The following is an 18191-nucleotide window of genomic DNA, read 5'->3' as shown; positions in this document are numbered from 1 at the left end:
CCATTTTACATTTCTGAACACCAGGATTACTTTTACCTCATATATAAGTTTCCTAAAAATAAGCCCCTCAAACTGGGAGCTCTGCAGATGCACCAACACAGAGAACAAGGGACTATGAAATCGTCATTGTATAGGAAAATGACAAATTTATTAAGATCTAAATCTTCACTCTGAGGCTACAGCAGAATAAAGGCTGTTACACACACAAGGGTCTGACACTTTCAGTGCTGCTGAACAGCCCTCTGCCCTCAGAGTTTTGCATGGTTTCAAACATTTCATGTTCTTCAAGTAATTGAGACTTGAGATATCATTTTAATACAAATCCCACCCAAAAAGAGGACAATAAAACCCATCACCTGCTGCCACTGCAAGGTCTAAAAATCATTTTGTGACAGAGCTGTGGGAAATTGGTTTAAAACCTAGATTTGTTAAAGAATAAAGTCAGACTTTAGCAGCATTTTAAAAATGTCTAAGTCCAAAGAAGAGTGAGCTGAAATCCTGAAATGCAACAATTGGAGCTCTGGTGGCTTCACCGTGGGAGGTGATGGACAGTTCTAAGGACCATGGAACACCTGCTCCAATCCTGCACCTGGCTGAGCTGCTTTGCTCAGTACTGACTCCAAACCTTGTCCTGGATAATTGCAGGACTTCATCTGTTCAATGGGCCCTGAACCTGCTCAGCTCGTGTCTGCTGCCCTTTGCAGCCTCCCCACAGCTCAGAGCCTCTCCCAAGGCAGGCTCCATCCCATCCCTACAGCCCTTCCCGAGCAGTGGAGCAGCTCCCAAAAACCTCCTTCCCCAGCAGAGCTGTTGGTTTCCCACCCTGCACCTGCCACCACCACACTCACCTGTGCCCAGCTCTGGGACATGAGCTCTCCCAGGGTGAGATCCCTCCTGTCCAGTGACTCCGGTGCCACCTTCCCTCTTCCCTGTCAGGGAGGGGCAGCCCTGTTCCTGTCCCACCTGGGCATGAGAGGAGCCCTCAGTTCCCAGAGATTCCTAACGCCTTTGTGAGATCCTGAAATCCCCTCTGTTGTTCCACAGCCCAGGGGCAGCACTGAGGCCACCTATCGCGACAGCAGCGCTGCTGTCCTGACAGGCCCATGGGCTATCCGGGAGCTGGGGCAAAGAGAAGAGGGAAGGAGGCTCCTTAGGAAGAACTGATCACGGGAAAAGGAGCTTTGACACACCTTCAGCCGTGTGTAGCTCTGCAGCTTTGCAGCTTCAGCAGCTCTGACAGAGCCGCTGCCCCCAATAGAAGCCCTTCTGCACCATGGGGAAGTTCAGAACTTCTCTGATCCCTCTGCCAGGGCCAGAGGAGATCCAGACTCGACATTTCCCAAATCAAGAACATTCCAGCAGCACCCTGTTCAGGATCCTAACATCTGCAGGGCAATGAGCTCCCAAGAAAGCACTCAGGAGAAACTCAAGAATGAGAGGAGCTCTAGGAAATCCCATTGTGAGGTGTAAACCCTTTGTGTGTCCTTTATAGCACCAAACATGATTTTTGCTTCTTTTCCACTCCAGATCCCATCGGCGGCTCTGCACCAACCTGGTTTAATTTCACTTAATGAGCAGCATCAAATCACAGAGTGATTGTGCTCAAGGTCTCGTGAACAGGCAGGTCTGGCCCCACATTATTTGCAGCTGCTCAGACCCCTCAGAATTCAGGACACATCCTCAAATATGTAAGTGAAGACAAGTGATGGTGGGGGAGCTGAGAGGACAGGACTGTGTGCAGCCAGAATAAGCAGGCAGTGCTCAGGAAATGGGAATAATCCTTGTGCAGGACACATATCAATGGAGTTTTCCACCTTCTGGGAAAAAAGATCTTAAACCTGAGTGAGTTTGGTTTGTGCTCCAAGAGCCACAGAGCCACCATTCAGCATTGGGTAAGGCAGGTGCAAGTGGGAATGGAGCTCTGACCTCTCTCCATGGGGCAGGTGTGGAGCTTCCTCTGTCAAACATCACTGAGAGCAGAGGGAATTCCCTGGACATCTGGGCTGCTCCTACATTTGGGTAACATCATTGGACTGAAATATGATGGTTGCTTAAGGGGAGAAAGAAAAACGTGGTATGGAGGAAGCTGAGACTTTGGCACCATTCTCCATCCTTGGAAAACCACAGATTGTTCCAAGAGAACATGGTGAGGTGCATGGGTTGTGCCTTTCCCCATTCCTGCAGACTCCTGCACCAGGAAAACCAAGCTTAAGATTTAAATTTTTGTTTTAAGGTTAGGAGCAACATTTTGTTGTTCCTTGGAAGGACACAGCGTGGAACACAAAGCTAAGGGCAGCAACTGCAGCCTCCTTTTCCATGGCCTTGGTGTTCCTGCTGAGCCTCCAACATGTCCCCTTTGAGGGACAGGGAAGAAAAAAAATTAGAAAGTGTGTTAGCAAATGCTCCCATGCAAAAGTCTAAACTTTATTCACTTTTATTTATATATTTAACAATTCTAAAGTATTTACTTCTCGCTTTTGACAAAAATGAAAAATATAGGAGCACTTTACTCTCTTGTGGAGAGAAGGGTTATTTCTGTACACAGCTACGGAGAGACGGCTTCCTCCTTTACATACAAAGAAAAATAATATTAATAAAAAAAGTGCTTCATCGATCCAAAAAAGCCTAAAGAGCTGCAAGCTTTTATTCACACTGTACATCCCAGCCCCGGCCCGGAGCAGACCCTCTTGGCACGTGCAGAGGCTCCGGCTGATTCTGCACCACAAAGCCACAAGGTTGGGGTTTCCCCCCCAGCCCAGCCCTGCCACCTCCCCCTCGCCACCCCCGGGATGAGCCAGACATTCCCTCATCCTGCTCCGTGTGGAACAGCACCGCCTGTGCCTCTATTCCAGCCTCCACTGCTGGGCTAGGAACAGATCCTAGACATGCCTTGGCTGGAAAACCCATCCTTCACTTTGCTTTTCCCTCACTCTTTCTCTAAACCTGTGCCAGGGAGATCCCAAGATGCTCCGTCCGTTCCCAGACCCCCTTCCCGCAAGGACGCAGCCTCCTCCTTCCTGGACATTCATTCCAGCGCACGGATCCTGGCAGGGTGGGAAGGGCACAGTCCAACCCCCTCAGTGTTTCCCCTCACACCCCAGCTCTGCCAGATGGTTTCTCTGTGTGACCTTCCCCTTTGGATGATGTGACTGTGACATTCCAGGGAAGAGAAATGCTCCTTTCCCAAGGTTTCTCAGATTTTGAGCTGTTGTCTCTAGAACTCTCAAATACTCCAGCAGGATTCTTGGGAATACCACAGAGGATTGGGATTTTGCCTAGGGAATGCACTGTGAGCAGGATCTACTCTTCCTCCTTGCTGGATTGCACTAAGCAGGATCTATGGGAAGGGAATGGGATGAGCACCTACCAGTCATTACAAGCGGATATTTGGGAGTTTCACCCTTTAGTGAGGTGACTGATTAGGACAGAAGGAGGAAAGGGAATCCATGATGTATTTTGGATTGTTTTAAGCTCCTCAGGCAGCTTTTTCCTATCTGGAGTACACTGAACACAGCCTGGGAAAGGAGGAACATCCCAGGGGGGTGCCCAGCATTGGTGCACTCCGCACAGGCCGAGCCCGGGGACACCGGAGGGTCCTGGCCACCTTCTGTTCGTTTGGATCGTCCAGTAAAGTGCGAGTGACCAGCCAGGACCTGACCATGGCAACACTCTGCTCCCAGAGTGGCTTCCCAGAGGGAATCTCACACAGATGGGGCAAGGACGAAGCAAAGGTCTGCTCCTGTCCCAGCTGGATTGAATCAAGAATTGCATGGACAGACCTCCAGCAAGGCCTGGTGTGATGCCTGGCTCGGCTCTCACCAACAGCATGTGCATTCCTGAGCCAGCATTCTAGATATTCCCACTCCGAGGGCTCAAACCTCATGGATTGTGTGTGCAGTACAGAGCCACCAGCATGGGAACCTGACTGAGACCCCCTCGGGCAGCCAAGCCCACTGTGAGAAAAAAGAGGGAAAGGGCTCTCTGGGGAAGGAGATTCCCACCTCTTCTAGCAGCAACGGGTTCCCAAACAGCAGTTTCGGGTTTGGAATAACAGGAGTGATTGAAAGCACTGGAGGCTGCAGCTATCCTGGCTCTGCACTCCGGCCGGCCCGGCTCCCTCTGCTCCCTGCTCCCCAAAATCCTCGGCCTGCAGCAGTTCCGCAGCGGGACAGATAAATACCCACGGGGATCCTGGCTGTGGCACCAGCTCCCTCCCCACCTCCACGACCCTCCCGCAAACAAACATATATATATTATTATATATACACACACGCACGCGCGGGGACACGGACACACAGACAGGACAGGCAGGAAAGGGGGAAGAGCTGGACAAGGAGAATCCCACGATCCAGCGGCACGTCCTCGAGCTCTGTCCCGCCGAGCAGCGCCCACGCCCCCAGCTCCACGCGCAGCCTCCCAGCCTCGGCCCCCCGGGAATCCGCGTGTCCGTGGGGAAGGGTCGGCTCGGCTGCTCCCCCGCCGCTCCCAGGCCAGGAATTCAGTTGGACGTGGCAGTGATGGGCTTGTCCAGTTCGAGGTCCAGGCTGGAGCTGCCGGGGTGGAGGCTGCTGTAGCAGGATTTGCAGACTCTGCTGGGCTCGAAGAGCTGCTGGCTGGGAACGGGCACCTTCTGGTTACAGCAACTGGAGCAGAACACGTTGCCACAATTCCTTGCATCAGGAGCAGAGGAGAAATGGAAAAGGAAAGATTAGAAGAAAGTTGACAAAGTTACCCAAGCTGAGATATTCCCAGTGCTGTGATCGGGGAGATGCCGGTACCTCCCTATGGACCAAGGCAAGGAGGGACAGCTCCAAAGTCTGTGCTGCTCCCTTCTAGAGCTGGAGCAGAGATCCAGGGAATGGACACAGGAAGGACCATGGAGGCAGGGACAGTGTGGAATTGCAGATCGTGAAATGCCTCTGTTCAGTACTGCCCTGTGCCAGGCTGGACAGGCCCTGCCCTCTATCACAGTGAGCTCCGTGCCATTAATCATGTAATGGTTAAGGTGGGAAAGGATCTTAAAGCTAATCCAGTCCCACCCCTGCCCTGGACAGGGACACCTTCCACTATCCCAGGCTGCTCCAAGTCCCATCCAACCTGGCCTCAGACACCTCCAGGCTGGATGTGCTGCAGAGGAGCTCCAGCATGGTGCCAATGTCACTCTGGGGCACAGGGCTGAGGGGCCGAAGCAGAGCCACCTTGGGCCCTTCCTGAGCAAGGACATGGGCAATGTGGGGACCATGGGGGATGGGGGGCTCTGGCCCTGCTCATGCAGCTGATCCAGGCTGGACTCTGCTCCAGGCTCTGAGGAAAACTGGAAAGGTTTAAGCATGGAAATACCAAAGCCCTCAGTCACTGCCATCCTCCCACTGCTCCCACAGCAGTCCCACACTCCTGCATCCAGGAAACTGAGCCAAGGAGGACCATGCAAAGCCCGGGGTGGGCAGGCAGGTATTCCATGCACAGGTGGGCACTCAGCATTCCCAGCGCTGGCAGAGCCACACTGGCACATGCACCTCATTACAGGTCAGTCATTAATTACCTTCTCCTGCAGCCGCCCTCAAAACTTGGGAGCCCCGTGTGCCTGTCTTCCTCAATTCCTACTTCCTACTGCTGCTCCTACTGGGAGCAGCACTCCAGGGACCCGAGTTTTGCCCTTTCCATTAACTCTTTGGCACCAGGATTTGGTGCTGTCATTGTTCTGCACTGGGGATTTGCTGCTGCTGAGAGACTGCTGGGGAATTCTGCTGACATCCAGCACCTCTGATTAATCCTTCCTTGCCAAGAAAGGAGATTTCCAGCTGCTGGTCACTGATGGGGAGAGAGGCAGCAGAGAAATCCCATTTCCCACTTCAGTGGGCTCATTTCCTCAGTTCCACAGAGCAGCCTCAGAGCTGAACCCCAGCACGGGAAGGCAGACAGGGACTAGCTCCTCTTCAGAGCTTCTGGAGACTGGAGGGCTCTGCAGGAAATCCCTGCCAGAACCACCTGCAGGAGTGGCAACAGCCTTGGGAGATGCCACACAGCTCTCACAGCCCCATCTTGCTGCTCAAGGAATGATTATCCCACAGCAGCTTGCTGATGGATGAGGGAAAAACCAACCAGAGGGATTAAAACAAGGATCTCTTTGTTGGAGCTCACCATTCCTAACATATGCTTGGGATTTTTGTTGTTTTATCCTAGATAATGGTGCTCTGACACTGCTCTCTCCCGAGCTTTGGAAAGCTCTGGATAGCTCATCCTTCTATCCCGGTGGTCCCTGCTTTGCTTCAGAGATTAAAGAGACATTAAAAAACCAAGCTGGAAAAGGGATGTTGCTCATTTGAGGAAAGGGGGCTGAAAGTCACACACCCCACACCTACTCCTCACCCCAAATCTCAGATGTTCATCCAGTTTTGGTGATCCTGACCCTCCACCAGCTCTGTGGCACCTGTTCCTGCCACAGGATTTTCAGTCCTTCTAAAATGAGTGGCAGGTTCTTGCTAACACCCTGCACAGCAATACTGGAATTTTTTGGCAACACATGGCCCTCTCCCAAAAATATGGGGAAAAAGGGAAAAGACCAAAACTAAATATATAAAACTTGCAGGCCAGTCTCCTGTCAGTGAGCAGTACACACATGGACTGCCAGTGAGAGTTAGTCTGAGCCACATCCCAGTTAAGGTCTCCAAAGCCAAGTCCTAAAAGCCTTTCCGTGATGAGAGAAGCCTGTTCACACAGATCCAAACCCCAACAGCTCATGCTGGCCACCCCCAGCTTAGTTCTGGTGATTTCCAGGCAAGTGAGAAACAAAGAGGGAGAACAGCTGAGTTAGTTGGGAGAAGTCACCCAGGAAAGGCAGACGGACAATGGACAGAAGGGCTGCTGGAAATGCTCACCAGAGCTGATCAACTCGGTCAGTGTCCCTGCAGGGAGGGAGAGAGAGCTCAGGAGACAGGCAAAGGGAGCAAACACTGGCAACCAAGGAAACTGGAAGGTTTTACCATGCTCAAGGGCTTACACTGTGTGGTTCAACTCATTTCCACTCCCAGGGGAGAGGTGTAAATGTGTACTATGGAGATACTCGTGGTGTTGGTGTCACTGGGTCACTGCACATGTGGGAGCTGAGGGAACAAAGACCCTACAGGGAGATCTGAGCCAGACCTGAAAGCCTGAGTCTGTTAACTCCTCGTGGCACTGGGGATGACCTGTGTTTATCCAGGCTCAGAGCTGAGCCCAGCCCTGGGGATACAAATTTGCATAAACACAGTGGGCACGAAAAAAAGAAATTCAGATTCTCATCATTCTTCCCTGGGTTTGATTAACTTTACAAGACTAAATGGAGCAAAATAGAAACCAGACACAAACCAAAATTATGTTCATAACTCTTTGTAACTTCAAAAGGCAGCAGAGCATCAAAATGTGGTAACTGAGATTTATTTAAATGATGGTTCCTGTAATAGTTTTTGCATGTTCAGAAACCAGGAATAGGAATTTATTTGAAACAGAACTGGAAACTGGAGATTCTCTGGCTTTAACTCGAGCATATCGAGCTATGTGGTCTCTGCCTCCTGCTCTTCATCAAGCCCCTGCTGCTGCCTGAGCTGCTGCAGCCTCTGTGGCAACAGGTCTGGCACAGAATAATCCAGAAAACCTTGACCTCACACAGGTGTTCTGTTCAGATTCTGTAGGAGCAAGTTAATGAAAAGAGGAGAATGGTTAGAGAAGGAAAGGAGGAGGTTTACAACCAGCAATGGGAAGAAGATGCTATTCCTGTATTTCATGTAATTCATATATTGAACTTCTGAATGCTAGGAGGACAAAGCTCTATTTTGTATAAATCTAAACAGCTGCCGCCAAATCCAGTTTGAGGAAAGAAAGGTGGGATCTGTTTTGGCTGGAGTGGAGCAGATACCAAATGTGGCTTTTAAATATCTCCCTGCATGAACCGAACCGAGCAGAACTGCTCTGTTCCCTCACAGCGCATCCCTGCTCTGAGCCCATCCCTGAGACAGGAGCTGTGTGTCCAAGGAAAGCCCTCCATGGCGTGCAGGGAGCAGGAGCAGTGTCCCAGTTTGCCATTCCCAGTTACCTGCAGTGGTGTTTCCGACTGGCGAGCCAGAAGGCGCTGTCACAGCCGTAGCAGTGCGCGGCCAGGTGATCCGGGAGCCACCGCGTCACCTGTGGGGACAGCCAGCGGCATGAGGGACAGGGCAGTGGGAAGGCACTCCTGACCTGACCCCCCTTCCCCAGCTCCCAGAGGTTGTGAAGCAGAGGGCTCATAGGCACAGGTACTGGTATGTCAGGTGTGAGACGAGCGCAACGCAAGGAAGAGACTTCCCAAGAAGTGGCACACGACCAAAGGCTGGAGGATAATTTGAATTAGGATTATCCCAGAATGAGCAATTTACAGGGATTTAGTCTGTACCTCTGTATCCTGTTTATCCACCTGTTCCCAGCTGGCTTCAGAGAAAATCTCTGTGCTGCAGCGAGACAAGCAGTTCTGATCCAGATTGCTTTCCGAGTCGGGAATAGACGTCTGTTGGCAAACAAACACAGCTGAACGGAACCCCCCAGATCCCTGTTCCACACAAATAAAACCCAGAAATCCCAACAGGGCAGGGCTGGACCCTCTGGTGATGGGATGATGTGAGGCAGAGTGGATTTAGAATCCAGTTTCTGCTGCAAAGTTCTGGGAAGGCTTTGGGTGATTAACCAAAACCTGCTCCCTGTGGATCCAATTCCAGGGTCCTGATTCCTTTCCAAGTTTGTTTCACTTTCAAAACTATAATTAGTAATACAGATATCCTTTTGTTGGCAAAGATTTGGGAAAATACAAGCCAAATTGCATACGGGAAACTCAGAATTTGAGCCATGTATATTCTATATATAGGTTTGGGGGAATAATGCTTCCTTAATATAATCTATCCAGTAGAGGTGGATTTTAACTCACTTAAAGCTCAGCCAGCCCTTAGAATACATTAAAATAGCAAGAAATCTTGGGTTAATGTATTTTTGTGCCTGGGGAATGGGCATTCCTGGAGTTCCAGAAGAAAACCTGCAACTCCCAAGCTGAGGCACAAACAGAAGGTAGAGATCAGTCCTTAAAATTGGGGAATTTTCTGGAGGCACTGCCAGCCCTACACTGCAGCTTCTGAAGGCCCTTTAAAACATGGGAGCAGAATCAATTAAGTCAAAACACCCAATTTCTCCAAGGAATTCAAGTTTTTAGCAGTGACACTGAGCCCAATGAGCACCTTGTGCTGCACCTCCAATGGGAAGAGCCAAGAAGGCTCCAAGGATTTTTCACAACAAACGTACCTGGGACTATCCAGCACCTCTGCCACTTCTAAACAGTGAATTCAACAAACAGAAGTTGGGAACCTCCTATAAATTTTTTTTTTCAATTTTGCAGGCATATAAACCATGTAGGAAAGGGAAATTTCTGATGAGTGTTGCATCAGCCTCAGGAATTACAGACAAGTGCTCAAACCCACAGGAAGGCACAATTCTCTACAAAAGTATCTACTTTTACAACTTTAGACACTTCCAAATAAAAGTACAAACAGTTGAAAAGCACCCTTAAAATTCTTAATCTGTTGAGATAAAAACCCTCGTTGAAATACAGCTGCCACAAAAGCTCAGGTAATTTATTCCAGTTAATTTAGAATTCCAGAAATTTATTCCAGTCAATTCCAGTTAATTTAGAATTCCAGAAATTTATTCCAGTCACTGAGCCTGGAGCATCTGGAAGGGATAGTGTGACTCTGATGGGTTTGAGCTCACAGAGCTGCCACTGCAGCTGGGACCTGCAGAGTACCAAGGGATCATCCTATGCTGCTGTCCCAAAAATGGCACAGGAAAATATCTTTGCTCTACATGGAAGCAGCAGTAAACCAGGGGTCTGGTTGGTTTTACTGAGGCCAGGGAAAGTGTTTCGGTATGGCCAGGGGTGTGTAAGCTGCTGTGCAACACCCATCTCAAAATAAACCTTTCTGCTCAAACAGAGTTCAGTGACAGTATCAGTCATCACCATCTGCCATTATCAGGTACTCAGGCAGTGTTTGCTCTCTTCAGGATAACCTGGAGAGGTCTGCAAGAGCCCAAAAGTCACACCCCGACCTGAGAGCCAGGAGCTGAGGGCATGGAGAGCTCAGCACTCAGCGCAGTGACGCTCACTCACCACTTCATCTCCGTAGTCGCCGTTGAGCCGCAGGGAGCTGTTGAGGATCTGGCTCTCCAGGCGACTCCTCAGCTCCTGCACCTGCTTCTTGAGGGTCTCCACCTCCTGCTGATGGCCCGTCTCGATCTGGCGCAGGCGCTGCTGGATGACGTCGCTGTACACAGGCATCCCGTCGTCATCCAGGTGGCTGCGGGCTGGCTGGTCGGGGCTGCCGGCCGCCGGCTGCTTCCCCAGCTGGCTGAACATCCATTTCTGGTGGAGGTTCCTCAGGTGGAGCTGAGCAGAGCTGCAGCTGGCAACAGACACCTGCCGGCTCAGCGAGGCCTTGATCCGCCCGTCCTCGCCGTTGACGCAGTGTCCGTTGGTGGTGGGGAACTTGGGCGCCGTGAATGCCGCGGGTTTCTCCGCCAGTTTGTTCTCCGGCTCCAGCTCCCCGTTACACACCACCTCATCTTTGCGGTCTGCTAAAGGCAAGGCACAAGGGGAAGGCATCGGGAGGTGTGTGGTGCTGCTACCAGAAGTCCTATGCACTCTTGATCCCAGTTTTTGGAGCTCTATCATGCACTCCCCCTCGGGCCTGTTCTCCAGAGTTCGGGACAGCTCGTCAGCGCTGTTGGCGAAGGGGTGAGGTCTGTGGCACAGAGCCCTGGGCAGGAGCTCGGGCTTTGCTTCCGTCTCCGTTAAGGTTTCCGTGGAGCTTTCGATGTTGGATGTCCTTGCCTCTGGCAGGGCTGTCAAGGGGAAGGCAAGGCCGGCCTGGGCTGTGCCGTCTGGGCTCTCTGATTCATCACCTTTCCCAACACCTTCTTCCTCCATGTTGTCTGGGGCATCTCTGTTCCCAGAGCCCTCCGAAGGAACAGCCGGCAATCCTCTCCCCTGAGGTACCTTCTGGAGAGCGCTGCTGGGGTCGCTGTGCTCATCCTGTTGTCCTCTGAGCTCCGAAGCACCGTGTGAGGCCGTGTGTGGGTTGGCTGTGGGATTGTTCGTTACGATACCTGTATCTGCCTCGGCCTTTTCCCCACACAGATTGTCAGCTCTCTTCTCCTTATCCAGACCAAGCTCATCCCCTTTCCCTGCTGTCTCCAGGCCAGCCCTCAAGTGCTCCTCCAGCCCAACATCATCTTTAGTGGCCTCCTGCAGAATGTTCTCCATCTGTCCCTCTGCCACCCCGGCTGCCACAGAGAGCTCTGCCCCCAGGGGGGCCCTGCCCTGCCTGCCCAGCCCATCCCCCTCGAAGGGGTCATCCCCGGGGGCGCCCAGGCTGCTGAGCTCCAGGGAGCGGCGGTGCTCCTGCCACTTCTCGTTGAGGCTGGGGTCGCTGCTCCGGCGGTTGGTTGTAGGCACGCTGCTGTCACAGGCTGTCGTCAGATTGTCAAAGGATCTTGTCTTTGGTAACCTGCAAAGGGACAAACAATCCCAGCCCCAAGTCAGAGGATGTTTTTATAAACATTGAACTATTGTGGTTTAAAACAAGCCCCCCAATTAGGACAGTAACAATCTGCCAACTAATGGACTTGTAGGAAGCATTATCCAGGAGCACATTCTGACCATCTGTAGCACAGAGCTGCTTCAGTACTTCCTTTGTTTGCCATCAGGAAAATATGTTCAACCAGACTTCAAACATTCCCAGATTAATCCCTTTACCACCAAACCCAAATGCTTACAGGCTGGTCACACCTCCTAATTAACATGAGCTCAGAGTCATTGTACAAAAAAGCAAAAGAAATTGTTATGCAACACTGAAAAAGAAATTCCAGATAACCAAAGGAAAGCTTATATCCCTCAAGGATAAAAGGAATTCTCTGCGGCTATGTGACACCCAGAGCTTATTTGCCCAGCTTCTTTCTGCCACACTATTAATCCCTGAAATGTGCCAGCTTCCAAACCCAGTCTACGGACAGGCTGCACTTAGGCAGCTCAGTCCCACAGTCCCACCAATACACCCAGGAGAAATCCTGCCCTCCCACCACAACCATTCTCCTTTTATATCCCCCAATATTCTCTGTTGATCTTACTTTACAGGACGGGATTTCTGGGCTCTAGGCTCACCTGCCCAGAGGCTGCTCTTCGGGGCTAGAGCCTGGCACAGGGTACGGGGCACAGGTGTCGTCGGCGGGCGTGGAGGGCGAGGAGCAGGGCAGGTAAACGGCGCTCCAGAGCATCAGGTTCCGCACATGGCACACGGGATACAGCACCTGGCAGGGTGAGAACACGGGAAGAGTCAGCTGCTGGCTCCCAGAAGGAGGAGTTCAGCTCTGAGGGTGGTTGCTCACCGGGCAGGTCTCAGCTGGGACATATCCAGCCCATGCCAAGGGCCAGTGAGAGCATTTCATCAGTCACACACAGGTCTAGAATGACCTTTTTTGTCAGAGAGAACAACGCCAGCCTTCAGCTCCTCCTGAATGAATTCCTGCAATGAGCTCTGTGAATCTACACCTTCACAGCTCATGGAACTCAGTGGCTCATTGTAAGAGCTGAGGTTCCTTCGTGTGCTGTATCACACTGTGCCAGAGGGAGCTGAACTCATTCCATGGACCCCAATCCATCACAGCCCACCCTGGCTCTGGTGGAGGCACTCAGAATACATATTCAGTATGTGCAGAAGTACTCTGAAGAGGCAGCTTGCTTTTAAAAGGGATTCCTCGACTGTGGAATATGCTTTCTCTTTCAGTTTAAAAACACCTGGGCTTGCTCTAGCAATGCCACTCTTTTCCAAGCAACTTTCCCATGGAAAAGAAGGCAATGGCAGAGGAACAGTCTGTTCCATCAGACAGGCACTAAACAGCTCCCCAGGGAATGGGCATGGACCCAAGGCTGCCACAGCTCCAGGAGCATTTGGACAACACTCTCAGGGACAGGGTGGGATTGTTGGGGTGTCTGTGCAGGGCTAGGAGCTGGACTGATGATCCTGGTGGGTCCCTTCCTAAATGGGGGTATTCTGGGATTCTCTGAACAGCTTCCCTGGCACTGAGCAGGGGAAGGGCTGAGGAGTGCCTGCTGCTTGTAAACAACTCTGGCTGTAGAAGAGATGTGGCTGCATCAGAGGCCCTTTTTAAAGCTTGAAGTAAAACCACAAAAATATGAACCCAAGACAGGAAATAACCCAAACTGCCACGTGCAGAAGGAATGTCCTTGTTAGTATTTCCAGAGAACAGGAAATACTAACAGGGCACAGAAGGGCAGCTCAAGGACAGACCTGTCCACATAGCCATTGTAAGAACCCTCTCTATGCTCCTGGCATTTTCAGGGAAATTTAGATGCATCCATAGCTGTGGATCCCCCCAGGCTGTGTCTGCTCTGCCTCAGAACTCTCCCCATTGCCTGTCAGGTGGGAAGGATCTAATAGCTCGTTGCAGTGACAGCCCAGAGCCAGGGCACACACAGCCAAGGAGGACTCAAGGGAGTAGAAAATTCATCTTTTTAAACCACTGTGGGCATAGAACTCCTTCCTACTTAGCCAGGGTTTAATTTTGCTCTAAGAAACAACTGAAAACCACATGTCACATGCAAACCCACTGCACAGTCCTTACAGTTCACTTTATGATATCTGATACTTTCATAATTAAACAGGGTTTGAATATTTATACAAGTCCTTGCAGTCCTAACCACAATGTCATTTGGTGTTTGCTCTGTGGCCCGTGCTCTGCACCCTCAATGCCTCACGTGATCCTGTATCAAACACACAACTGAGCCCCTCCCCAGAACTTACAGTGAGCTCCTACCCTGGAAGAGCCAAACTGAAAACCTGAATGCATCAAGAGAAACAAAGATACACTAAATAATCTGAGCCACTTTTTCTGTTTAGATTTAAGATGAATTTAGACACGGTGTCTAGGTTTGCAGGCAATTTTGTGTCACTCCTCTGACACAGCTTAGCTCTCTAGAGAGGTCTATTTATCAAACACTGAAATGTTTTCTGTTACAAAAAATAAAATATTTAGTTACAGAAAGCACATCTCCAGCATGGAGAAATTTCTGAGGTAGCATTTGACATTCCTCAAATATCAGCAAAAATAACACAAGACTTCAAACCTCAGCCTGAGCTGGCTGTTGTAAGGTGAATGTCAGGGAGAGTTGAGCTGGTCTGGAATCACCTCTCTGTTCATGGTGACAGTTCAGAGAACCAGAGACAGGTCTGAGACACAAGTGACCTTAAAGCCCATCCAGTGCCACCCTGCCATGGGTAGGGACAACACCCACTATCCCAGGGTGCTCCAATCCCCAATGTCCAACCTGGCCTTGGACACTTCCAGTGACAGTGACAGCACAGCCACCCCATCTCAGCTGGTGTTGAACCCCAGGTCACTGTGTCCCACTGCTGGGGTTTTTTCTTGGGGGCCACTGCCCTTTAGGGGATGCTGCTTGGGGAGCCCCCAGGGCTCTCCCACAGGAGGGGACTGGGATACATACAGATTCCGATTGGGAGGAGTAGAGCAGGTTTTTGAAGGCTTTGTTTGCTGCCCGCAGCAAAGACCAGACGGAGCAGGTCCGTTCCTGAGTGTGTTTCTCTCCTCTCTCTTTCGCATTGTTGCACAGGAATGTTCCAAAGAGGCAGGAGTAGGTGTGCTGCACCAACTTCACCTGCAGAGCCACACACATGTGTCAGCTGGCACAAGGGATCAGCCTCACCTTCTCTTGGCACGGCCAAACCCCTCCCCAGGGCTGCCACACCAATCCACAGCATTTTTTGCATACTTCCCTACAAACCAATTGCAAAGGAATGCAAGGCGAGCAGAATCTTTTAAAATCATAACTGAATAAATTCAAGAAAAAAATGTAACATAGACAAAATACTTGTTCATAATCAAGTCATGTTGCTACAAACTCATTGCCCTGCAGGCCAGGCAAAGCAGAATCATGATTCCTCTGCTACAGAACATTCATGCAGCACAGAAATGCTGATCATTAATCACTCCATGCTGTGGGCCCAGCCTAACAAATGCCAGCTTAACTTCAGGCATATCAATGACTTCCTTGGGACTATTCAGATGTTCAAAAGAAGACAAGTAGTTCAATTCTGTAACAAATTAGGGGTTCACTCTACAAAGGCCAGCACACCATGGGTATATTCTCTCCCAGCCTGTGGAGATTAGCAGTGTGCTGTGAAGCCAGTTACTACCTGTTGTATCTCATTTCACAACTGAGCTACTCGAGGACTGTACATGGACTCACTTACATGGCTGAGCTGGCAAGTGGTAATTCCAGTCAGCCACAATCACAGGAATGTGCCTTAAATCTCATAGTGGATCAGGCACTTCATAAAAACTTTTACTCTTCAGATTACTGGTCTTGCAGTCCATGACTGCCACTTCCCCAGACACCTGAGAATTTACTTGGACCAGCCTGGGTGAATTCCTAATAGGAATGCTGTCTGCTTCCAAAGAAGGTAAGCACAGCTCCTGTATCCTACAAATTTTCAGCAAAGAGACTGAAAAAAAATGAATAAAGCAGGTTGTTTTAGAGGAGGAGTACTCAAGTCAAAACAAGATCAAAGCTGGGGGGAGTTTGTATAGCCAGTAAAGAAGATTTTTTTTTTTTTAATGCTGTGTGGATGTCTTACACCTCTTAGGTGAGACTATTCAATTAATATAATTTATTTCTTTAAAGTCTAAAAGAAGTCCTTAAGGGTTCTGCTTTTAAGAGTGAACATCAAGGATACAAGTGCTTTTGTCTGTTGTGTCTGGGCAGCTTTCCCATTCCCTTTATCAGGTGACAGCATACATAGAATATATTAATATATAGATATAGAATAATGGATTAGTTTTTGTTGGAAGGGACTTTAAAGCCCATCTTATTCCACATCCCACCCCCTGCCATGGGCAGGGACACCTTCCACTATCCCAGTTTGCTCCAACTCCCATCTAACCTGGCCTCGGACACCTCCAGAATGTCACAGAAAGGTAGGAAAATCCACCCCCCAGGCTCTCCAGCAGTGGTTAGCAGCAGTCTATAAACCAGCAATCTCTCAACTCACAAGGAATGCTTCATTAAACTCGAAGGAGCAGGGGAACTGCCTCTGGAGCTGATGGACACAGTCCAGCCACTGCAAGAACACCGGGCAGCGCTCGTTGAGGTCATCTGAATTCTCGCCGTGGCCACAGCGATCTGCAAACTTGTGGCCAAAATCCAGCCACTCCGTCTCCACCAGCACCTGGAAACCCTGCAGGAAGGAAAGGACAGATGAAGGATTCCTGTTTTTCTTTGGTTCAGTTTTCTGAGATGGTCTGAGACTTGTGGGAATCACTGCATCCTCTCTCCTATTTCCCCTCAGCACTGGGCTCATTACTTCTCTTTACTGCTTTCCCTAATGCCTCTGTGCTCTGCAATGAAATTAGGACAGATAAGGATAACAAAACTACATGAACAGGAAAGGGAATAAGGCAGGTTAAATCCTCAGTGACTGGCAGGGAGGATCCTGATATGAGCCCTATCTCATCCAGGGACAGACAAGAGAGAACTTCATCTTGTTAAAGCTTCTGGATCATAGTATCCAGTATTTGAACAAGTTATTTGAAAACTTTCCTTGAAAATGATGGTCAGATCCATCTGTCAGGAAAGACAACCATTCATCCACAACAGGACATCCAAGCTCAGGGAGAGCAGGTGCTTGTCTGTGCACACCAGTCACAAGGTTGATTAAAGGTTCACTTGAGTGATTTTTCATGAAAAGGGCAAAGAACATTCCCAAACAGTGCCTGGGTGAGCAGCTGAATGTCACACCTTGTCTCACAGGATCTGAAATCCATCACAGGGCAGGAAGGTTTTGGTTCTTAGTGGAAAGAAAAATTGTAGAGAATGTTCATTGAGGCAAAGGCTGTGATTAGAGCCAAAATAATGGCTGTGATTAGAGCCAAAATAATGGCTGGCAGCTGAGAGGCTTTCAATCTGCCAGTGCTGAAGACTCATTTTCCTCAACGTTTCTGATGCTGTAACAGACAGCTACAGTTGACGGTTTGCTCTGGGTGACAGGGAAAGCTCAGGGGGTGCACAGCACAACTCTGCCCTCCAAGCAGGAAGGACAGAACCCTTTTGCACGACCAGGAGCAGATCCTATGCCCAGGCCAGAGCAGCACGTTTTGCCTGACGGATGCCAACTTCTAGAATCGATGTGGAAAAGGATCCAGGAGGTTTTCACACTTCCATCCAAAAGGCTTGGCTGCAGTTCCAGCTTCTGGTCCTTGCGTGTGTGAGGCTCTAAGCAGCAGCTCACAGCACTGTTCAGACACAGAGTTCTGTTCTGGACAACAAAGGCATCTTGCCTGTGGGCTGGCAGATGGAACCCAGCCAGCACACATCCCACAGTGATGAAAAGTGATGGGAGGGGGGAAAATCAGGAAAAATATAACTGACAGAGGGCAACAAAAATGGAAATCCAGCAAAGAGGAAGGCTCAGTATCAGTGTTTAGCTGAGAACCTGCAGGGGTGCAGCAGAAGCTGCAATTGCAGCACTGTGTATTCCACATTCCTAAACTAAGTATGTGGAAGCATAGACCACGACTGTGCAGCTACAGCAGAGGGAACATCATCTTCTCCTAAGTTACAGATGTACCTACACCCATGTGCAAATCCACAGATGGAAAACTCCTGCCAGCTTCAGTGCCTTTGCAATAGAAAAACCTGAAATAATTCCCAGACAGACTCCCTCCAAAGACCCCCAATCACTCCCAGCTGCTTTACCTACCTCTGTGGTCCTGTAATAGGGGTCCAGCAGGAGTTTGGCCAGGGCCACAATCTGGGGGGTGCGGTCCCAGCCGTCAGAGCAGTGAACCAGCACTGGCCGCTGGTCCCTGTCCACGGCGTGCACCACGAGCAGCGCGGATTTCAGGAGCACTGACAGGTGCTGCAGCCACTTGGTGCTCTCCAGAGCTGACAGCCAACTAGAGGGAAACAAGGGAAGACAGTTTTTGCTCTTTTAAAATGCTTTCAGGTTTGGATGTCTGAGTTTATCACGGCAGAGCTCCTGACTTAATAAGCTGTGAGTGTCATTCTGAAGTATTTTTCATTTGTGTCTTGTTAACGTTTTCCCAGA

General features: G+C 50.1%; 1 protein-coding gene across 8 annotated transcripts in view; it reads right to left on the bottom strand.

Annotated features, from left to right (window-relative positions):
- Nucleotides 1–2403: 2403 nt before the first annotated feature.
- The window catches only part of MTMR3 (myotubularin related protein 3), a 74881-nt gene continuing 59093 nt past the window's right edge, over nt 2404–18191 (bottom strand). For 3 of the 8 annotated variants that reach the window (XM_085076224.1, XM_085076223.1, XM_085076225.1), the window contains 9 exons: nt 17844–18039; nt 16137–16322; nt 14573–14743; nt 12212–12357; nt 10163–11558; nt 8408–8518; nt 8072–8160; nt 6879–6905; nt 2404–4670 (listed from right to left, as the gene is read on the bottom strand). In XM_085076224.1, coding sequence (XP_084932350.1) covers nt 4499–4670; nt 6879–6905; nt 8072–8160; nt 8408–8518; nt 10163–11558; nt 12212–12357; nt 14573–14743; nt 16137–16322; nt 17844–18039 — 2494 coding nt within the window. In that variant the 3' untranslated portion in view covers nt 2404–4498. Of the gene's footprint in view, nt 4671–6878; nt 6906–7400; nt 7665–8071; nt 8161–8407; nt 8519–10162; nt 11559–12211; nt 12358–14572; nt 14744–16136; nt 16323–17843; nt 18040–18191 lie in introns of those variants that run through there. The other 5 variants (XM_085076227.1, XM_085076226.1, XM_085076229.1 and 2 more) reach the window with 5 other exon arrangements.

The sequence above is a fragment of the Lichenostomus cassidix genome, chromosome 15 (assembly GCF_008360975.1).
Source record: "Lichenostomus cassidix isolate B80296 chromosome 15, HeHo_3.0, whole genome shotgun sequence".
Taxonomy (NCBI): domain Eukaryota; kingdom Metazoa; phylum Chordata; class Aves; order Passeriformes; family Meliphagidae; genus Lichenostomus; species Lichenostomus cassidix.
The sequence above is the reverse complement of the archived record's forward strand: the minus strand, read 5'-3'. Positions and strand labels throughout refer to the sequence as shown.